The sequence below is a fragment of the Salmo salar genome, chromosome ssa01 (assembly GCF_905237065.1).
Source record: "Salmo salar chromosome ssa01, Ssal_v3.1, whole genome shotgun sequence".
Lineage (NCBI taxonomy): Eukaryota > Metazoa > Chordata > Actinopteri > Salmoniformes > Salmonidae > Salmo > Salmo salar.
This window is the reverse complement of record NC_059442.1, coordinates 107,688,200-107,696,166: the sequence shown is the minus strand read 5'-3', so window position 1 is coordinate 107,696,166 and position 7,967 is coordinate 107,688,200. Positions and strand designations below refer to the sequence as shown.

Genomic DNA, 7,967 nt, shown 5'->3' with positions numbered 1-7,967 from the left:
CGTTCAGAGCTGGGTTAGGGTTGGGACCGTTCAGAGCTGTGTCAGGGTTAGGGTTGGGACCGTTCAGAGCTGGGTCAGGGTTGGGACCGTTCAGAGCTGGGTTCATGGTTAGGGTTGGGACCGTTCAGAGCTGGGTTAGGGTTGGGACCGTTCAGAGCTGTGTTAGGGTTGGGACCGTTCAGAGCTGGGTCAGGGTTAAGGTTGGGACCGTTCAGAGCTGGGTTAGGGTTAGGGTTGGGACCGTTCAGAGCTGGGCTAGGGTTAGGGTTGGGACTGTTCAGAGCTGGGTCAGGGTTGGGACCGTTCAGAGCTGGGTTAGGGTTGGGACCGTTCAGAGCTGGGTCAGGGTTGGGACCGTTCAGAGCTGGGTTCATGGTTAGGGTTGGGACCGTTCAGAGCTGGGTTAGGGTTTGGGACCGTTCAGAGCTGGGCTAGGGTTAGTGTTGGAACCGTTCAGAGCTGGGTCAGGGTTGGGACCGTTCAGAGCTGGGTTAGGGTTGGGACCGTTCAGAGCTGGGTCAGGGTTGGGACCGTTCAGAGCTGGGTCAGGGATAGGGTTGGGACCGTTCAGAGCTGGGTCAGTGTTGGGACTGTTCAGAGCTGGGTTAGGAGGTTGGGACCGTTCAGAGCTGGGTCAGGGTTAGGTTGGGACCGTTCAGAGCTGGGTCAGGAGTTAGGGTTGGGACCGTTCAGAGCTGGGTCAGGGTTGGGACCGTTCAGAGCTGGAGTCAGGGTTGGGACCGTTCAGAGCTGGGTCAGGGTTGGGACCGTTCAGAGCTGGGTTAGGGTCAGGGTTGGGACCGTTCAGAGCTGGGTCAGGGTTGGGACCGTTCAGAGCTGGGTCAGGGTTAGGGTTGGGACCGTTCAGAGCTGGGTCAGGGTTGGGACCGTTCAGAGCTGGGGTCATGGTTAGGTTGGGACCGTTCAGAGCTGGGTTAGGTTGGGACCGTTCATAGCTGTGTTAGGGTTGGGACCGTTCAGAGCTGGGTCAGGGTTAAGGTTGGGACCGTTCAGAGCTGGGTTAGGGTTAGGGTTGGGACCGTTCAGAGCTGGGTCAGGGTTGGGACCGTTCAGAGCTGGGTCAGGGTTGGGAAAGTTCAGAGCCGGGTCAGGGTTGGGACCGTTCAGAGCTGGGTCAGGGTTAGGGTTGGGACCGATCAGAGCTGGGTTAGGGTTGGGACCGTTCAGAGCTGGGTCAGGGTTAGGGTTGGGACCGTTCAGAGCTGGGTTAGAGTTGGGACCGTTCAGAGCTGGGTTAGGGTTGGGACCGTTCAGAGCTGGGTCAGGGTTAGGACCGTTCAGAGCTGGGTTCATGGTTCGGTTGGGACCGTTCAGAGCTGTGTTAGGGTTGGGACCGTTCAGAGCTGGGTCAGGGTTAAGGTTGGGACCGTTCAGAGCTGGGTTAGGGTTAGGGTTGGGACCGTTCAGAGCTGGGTCAGGGTTGGGACCGTTCAAAGCTGGGTTAGGGTTGGGACCGTTCAGAGCTGGGTCAGGGTTAGGGTTGGGACCGTTCAGAGCTGGGTTAGGTTGGGACCGTTCAGAGCTGGGTCAGGGTTGGGACCGTTCAGAGCTGGGTTCATGGTTAGGGTTGGGACCGTTCAGAGCTGGGTTAGGGTTGGGACCGTTCAGAGCTGGGTTAGGGTTGGGACCGTTCAGAGCTGGGTCAGGGTTAGGGTTGGTACCGTTCAGAGCTGGGTTAGGGTTAGGGTTGGGACCGTTCAGAGCTGGGTCAGGGTTAGGGTTGGGACCGTTCAGAGCTGGGTCAGGGTTGGGACCGTTCAGAGCTGGGTCAAGGTTGGGACCGTTCAGAGCTGGGTCAGGGTTGGGACCGTTCAGAGCTGGGTTAGGGTTGGGACCGTTCAGAGCTGGGTTAGGGTTGGGACCGTTCAGAGCTGGGTCAGGGTTGGGACCGTTCAGAGCTGGGTCAGGGTTGGGACCGTTCAGAGCTGGGTCAGGGTTGGGACCGTTCAGAGCTGGGTTAGGGTTGGGACCGTTCAGAGCTGGGCAGGGTTAGGGTTGGGACCGTTCAGAGCTGGGTCAGGGTTAGGTTGGGACCGTTCAGAGCTGGGTCAGGGTTTGGGACCGTTCAGAGCTGGGTCAGGTTGGGGCCGTTCAGAGCTGGGTTAGGGTTGGGAACCGTTCAGAGCTGGGTCAGGGTTGGGACCGTTCAGAGCTGGGTCAGGGTTGGGTGGGACCGTTCAGAGCTGGGTCAGGGTTGGGACCGTTCAGAGCTGGGTCAGGGTTAGGGTTGGGACCGTTCAGAGCTGGGTCAGGGTTAGGGTTGGGACCGTTCAGAGCTGGGTTAAGGTTGGGACCGTTCAGAGCTGGGTCGGGTCAGGAGTTGGGACCGTTCAGAGCTGGGTCAGGGTTGGGTTGGGACCGTTCAGAGCTGGGTCAGGGTTGGAACCGTTCAGAGCTGGGTTAGGGTTGGGACCGTTCAGAGCTGGGTCAGGTGGACCGTTCAGAGCTGGGGGTTGGGACCGTTCAGAGCTGGGTCAGGTTAGTGGGACCGTTCAGACTGGGTCAGGGTTGGGACCGTTCAGAGCTGGGTCAGGGTTAGTGGGGACCGTTCAGAGCTGGGTTAGGGTTGGGACCGTTCAGAGCTGGGTCAGGGTTGGGACCGTTCAGAGCTGGGTCAGGGTTGGGACCGTTCAGAGCTGGGTCAGGTTGGGACCGTTCAGAGCTGGGTCAGGGTTGGGACCGTTCAGAGCTGGGTCAGGGTTGGGACCGTTCAGAGCTGGGCAGGGTTAGGGTTGGGACCGTTCAGAGCTGGGTTAGGGTTGGGACCGTTCAGAGCTGGGTCAGGGTTAGGGTTGGGACCGTTCAGAGCTGGGTTAGGGTTGGGACCGTTCAGAGCTGGGTTAGGGTTGGGACCGTTCAGAGCTGGGTTAGGGTTGGGACCGTTCAGAGCTGGGTCAGTGTTGGGACCGTTCAGAGCTGGGTTAGGGTTCGGACTGTTCAGAGCTGGGATAGGGTTGGGATCGTTCAGAGCTGGGTTAGGTTAGGGTTGGGACCGTTCAGAGCTGTGTCAGGGTTAGGGTTGGGACCGTTCAGAGCTGGGTCAGGGTTGGGACCGTTCAGAGCTGGGTCAGTGTTAGGGTTGGGACCGTTCAGAGCTGGGTCAGGGTTGGGACTGTTCAGATCCTCAGATTTGTCTTCTGTCTTTCTCTCTGCTGGCCAGTTCTCCCTTTGTCAGTGTAGCTTCCAAACAGAATGCACAGCGTCTCATTGGCTGCTAGCCTATCCAGCGCAGCGTCTCATTGGCTGCTAGCATATTCAGCGCAGTGTCTCATTGGCTGCTAGCCTATTCAGCACAGCGTCTCATTGGCTGCTAGACTATTCAGCACAGCGTCTCATTGGCTGCTAGCCTATTCAGCACAGCGTCTCATTGGCTGCTAGCCTATTCAGCACAGCGTCTCATTGGCTGCTAGCCTATCCAGCGCAGTGTCAAAGCTAGCTAGCAAGACCCTCCCTCCTCTGATTTAGTTATCGCACACTTGCGCCGCTGCTAATGTCCATAAACCTGGGACTTTCCGAGCTCTTCGCCGCCAATCGTCCCTGAATGTCTCCCTGTGTCTCCTGCTATTGGCAGTGATTGTTCTCTGGTAGTTTTATTGGTAAAGGTCGTGCCTGGTATAACTTGGCTTCTCTCTCTCTCTCCCTCTCTCTCAGGGTTGTGTCTGGGGCGTGGCATATAAGCTGCCGTCTGGCCGAGAGCAGGAAGTGAAGGTTTACCTTGACCACCGGGAGAAGGGCGGTTACCGCGTCATCGCAGTGAACTTTCACCCCCGACCCTCCGTGACCCCCACACGACACGCTGACACTCCCCCTGCACCCAGCCAAGCTCTGCTCTACATCGGTTCTAATGACAACCCTGACTACCTGGGTCCCGCCCCCCTGGAGCTGATAGCCAATCAGATTGTAGATGCAGTCGGACCGAGCGGACGGAACACTGAATACCTGTTTTCATTGGCTGAGGCGCTGAGGACCCTCCTCCCTGAAGACTCAGACACACACCTCTTCTCTCTCGAAGACCTGGTTAGAGAGAGACTAACACACACACTTACTAAATGTGTGTAAGTAAACCATCGCAGGGATGCTGTTGATTGTCAGTCATGTGATTGTCTCCAGGACCATTCAGAGCTGGGTCAGGGTTAGGGTTGGGACCGTTCAGAGCTGGGTTAGGGTCGGGAATGTTCAGAGCTGGGTTAAGGTTAGGGTTGGGACCAGAGCTGGGTCAGGGTTAGGACCGTTCAGAGCTGGGTCAGGGTTAGGACCGTTCAGAGCTGGGTCAGGGTTGGGACCGTTCAGAGCTGGGTCAGGGTTGGGACCGTTCAGAGCTGGGTTAGGGTTGGGACCGTTCAGAGCTGGGTCAGGGTTGTGACCGTTCAGAGCTGGGTCAGGGTTGGGACCGTTCAGAGCCGGGTCAGGGTTGGGACCGTTCAGAGCTGGGTCAGGGTTAGGGTTGGGACCGATCAGAGCTGGGTTAGGGTTGGGACCGTTCAGAGCTGGGTCAGGTTAGGGTTGGGACCGTTCAGAGCTGGGTTAGGGTTGGGACCGTTCAGAGCTGGTCAGGGTTAGGACCGTTCAGAGCTGGGTTCATGGTTTGGGTTGGGACCGTTCAGAGCTGTGTTAGGGTTCGAACCGTTCAGAGCTGGGTCAGGTTAGGGTTGGGACCGATCAGAGCTGGGTTAGGGTTGGGACCGTTCAGAGCTGGGTCAGGTTTAGGGTTGGGACCGTTCAGAGCTGGGTTAGGGTTGGGACCGTTCAGAGCTGGGTCAGGGTTAGGACCGTTCAGAGCTGGGTATGGTTTGGGTTGGGACCGTTCAGAGCTGTGTTAGGGTTCGAACCGTTCAGAGCTGGGTCAGGGTTAAGGTTGGGACCGTTCAGAGCTGGGTTAGGGTTAGGGTTGGAACCGTTCAGAGCTGTGTCAGGGTTAGGGTTGGGACCGTTCAGAGCTGGGTTAGGTTGGGACCGTTCAGAGCTGGGTCAGGGTTTGGGTTGGGACCGTTCAGAAGCTGGGTTAGGGTTGGGACCGTTCAGAGCTGGGTCAGGGTTAGGACCGTTCAGAGCTGGGTTCATGGTTAGGGTTGGGACCATTCAGAGCTGGGTTAGGGTTGGGACCGTTCAGAGCTGGGTTAGGGTTGGGACCGTTCAGAGCTGGGTCAGGGTTAAGGTTGGGACCGTTCAGAGCTGGGTTAGGGTTAGAGTTGGGACCGTTCAGAGCTGGGCCAGGGTTAGGGTTGGGACCGTTCAGAGCTGGGTCAGGGTTGGGACCGTTCAGAGCTGGGTCAAGGTTGGGACCGTTCAGAGCTGGGTCAGGGTTGGGACTGTTCAGAGCTGGGATAGGGTTGGGATCGTTCAGAGCTGGGTTAGGGTTGGGACCGTTCAGAGCTGGGTCAGGGTTGGGACCGTTCAGAGCTGGGCTAGGGTTAGGGTTGGGACCGTTCAGAGCTGGGTCAGGGGTTGGGACCGTTCAGAGCTGGGTCAAGGTTGGGACCGTTCAGAGCTGGGTCAGGGGTTGGGACCGTTCAGAGCTGGGATAGGGTTGGGACCGTTCAGAGCTGGGTTAGGGTTGGGACCGTTCAGAGCTGGGTCAGGGTTGGGACCGTTCAGAGCTGGGTCAGGGTTGGGACCGTTCAGAGCTGGGTCAGGGTTAGGGTTGGGACCGTTCAGAGCTGGGTTAGGGTTGGGACCGTTCAGAGCTGGGTCAGGGTTGGGACCGTTCAGAGCTGGGTCAGGGTTGGGACCGTTCAGAGCTGGGTCAGTGTTGGGACCGTTCAGAGCTGGGTCAGGGTTAGGGTTGGGACCATTCAGAGCTGGGTTAGGGTTGGGACCGTTCAGAGCTGGGTCAGGGTTAGGGTTGGGACCGTTCAGAGCTGGGTCAGGGTTAGGACCGTTCAGAGCTGGGTTCATGGTTAGAGTTGGGACCGTTCAGAGCTGGGTTAGTGTTGGGACCGTTCAGAGCTGGGTTAGGGTTGGGACCGTTCAGAGCTGGGTCGGGTTAAGGTTGGGACCGTTCAGAGCTGGGTTAGGGTTAGGTTGGGACCGTTCAGAGCTGGGCTAGGGTTAGGGTTGGGACCGTTCAGAGCTGGGTCAGGGTTGGGACCGTTCAGAGCTGGGTCAGGGTTGGGACCGTTCAGAGCTGGGTCAGGGTTGGGACCGTTCAGAGCTGGGTCAGGGTTAGGGTTGGGACCGTTTAGAGCTGGGTTAGGGTTGGGACCGTTCAGAGCTGGGTTAGGGTTGGGACCGTTCAGAGCTGTGTCAGGGTTAGGGTTGGGACCGTTTAAAGCTGGGTTAGGGTTGGGACCGTTCAGAGCTGGGTCAGGGTTTGGGTTGGGACCGTTCAGAGCTGGGTCAGGGTTGGGACCGTTCAGAGCTGGGTCAGGGTTAGGACCGTTCAGAGCTGGGTTCATGGTTAGGGTTGGGACCATTCAGAGCTGGGTTAGGGTTGGGACCGTTCAGAGCTGGGTTAGGGTTGGGACCGTTCAGAGCTGGGTCAGGGTTAAGGTTGGGACCGTTCAGAGCTGGGTTAGGGTTAGGGTTGGGACCGTTCAGAGCTGGGCCAGGGTTAGGGTTGGGACCGTTCAGAGCTGGGTCAGGGTTGGGACCGTTCAGAGCTGGGTCAAGGTTGGGACCGTTCAGAGCTGGGTCAGGGTTGGGACTGTTCAGAGCTGGGATAGGGTTGGGATCGTTCAGAGCTGGGTTAGGGTTGGGACCGTTCAGAGCTGGGTCAGGGTTGGGACCGTTCAGAGCTGGGCTAGGGTTAGGGTTGGGACCGTTCAGAGCTGGGTCAGGGTTGGGACCGTTCAGAGCTGGGTCAAGGTTGGGACCGTTCAGAGCTGGGTCAGGGTTGGGACTGTTCAGAGCTGGGATAGGGTTGGGATCGTTCAGAGCTGGGTTAGGGTTGGGACCGTTCAAAGCTGGGTCAGGGTTGGGACCGTTCAGAGCTGGGTCAGGGTTGGGACCGTTCAGAGCTGGGTCAGGGTTAGGGTTGGGACCGTTCAGAGCTGGGTTAGGGTTGGGACCGTTCAGAGCTGGGTCAGGGTTGGGACCGTTCAGAGCTGGATCAGGGTTGGGACCGTTCAGAGCTGGGTCAGTGTTGGGACCGTTCAGAGCAGGGTCAGGGTTAGGGTTGGGACCGTTCAGAGCTGGGTTAGGGTTGGGACCGTTCAGAGCTGGGTCAGGGTTAGGGTTGGGACCGTTCAGAGCTGGGTCAGGGTTAGGACCGTTCAGAGCTGGGTTCAGGTTAGAGTTGGGACCGTTCAGAGCTGGGTTAGGGTTGGGACCGTTCATAGCTGTGTTAGGGTTGGGACCGTTCAGAGCTGAGTCAGGGTTAAGGTTGGGACCGTTCAGAGCTGGGTTAGGGTTAGGGTTGGGACCGTTCAGAGCTGGGCTAGGGTTAGGGTTGGGACCGTTCAGAGCTGGGTCAGGGTTGGGACCGTTCAGAGCTGGGTTAGGGTTGGGACCGTTCAGAGCTGGGTCAGGGTTAGGACCGTTCAAAGCTGGGTTCATGGTTAGGGTTGGGACCGTTCAGAGCTGGGTTAGGGTTGGGACCGTTCAGAGCTGGGTTAGGGTTGGGACCGTTCAGAGCTGGGTCAGGGTTTAGGTTGGTACCGTTCAGAGCTGGGTTAGGGTTAGGGTTGGGACCGTTCAGAGCTGGGTCAGGGTTGGGAGCGTTCTGAGCTGGGTCAAGGTTGGGACCGTTCAGAGCTGGGTCAGGGTTGGGACCGTTCAGAGCTGGGATAGGGTTGGGATCGTTCAGAGCTGGGTTAGGGTTGGGACCGTTCAGAGCTGGGTCAGGGTTGGGACCGTTCAGAGCTGGGTCAGGGTTGGGACCGTTCAGAGCTGGGTCAGGGTTGGGACCGTTCAGAGCTGGGTCAGGGTTAGGGTTGGGACCGTTCAGAGCTGGGTCAGGGTTAGGGTTGGGACCGTTCAGAGCTGGGTTAGGGTTGGGACCGTCCAGA

The 7,967-nt window shown here is 58.6% G+C and overlaps 1 protein-coding gene across 1 annotated transcript; it reads left to right on the top strand.

Annotated features, from left to right (window-relative positions):
- Nucleotides 1-3,562: 3,562 nt before the first annotated feature.
- Nucleotides 3,563-4,138, top strand: LOC123728121 (putative glutathione-specific gamma-glutamylcyclotransferase 2). Its single transcript, XM_045698727.1, has 2 exons — nt 3,563-3,574; nt 3,673-4,138. Exons 1-2 carry the CDS (start codon nt 3,563-3,565, stop codon nt 4,078-4,080), a joined length of 420 nt encoding a protein of 139 aa, XP_045554683.1. The 3' UTR covers nt 4,081-4,138.
- The last annotated feature ends 3,829 nt before the right edge of the window (nt 4,139-7,967 follow it).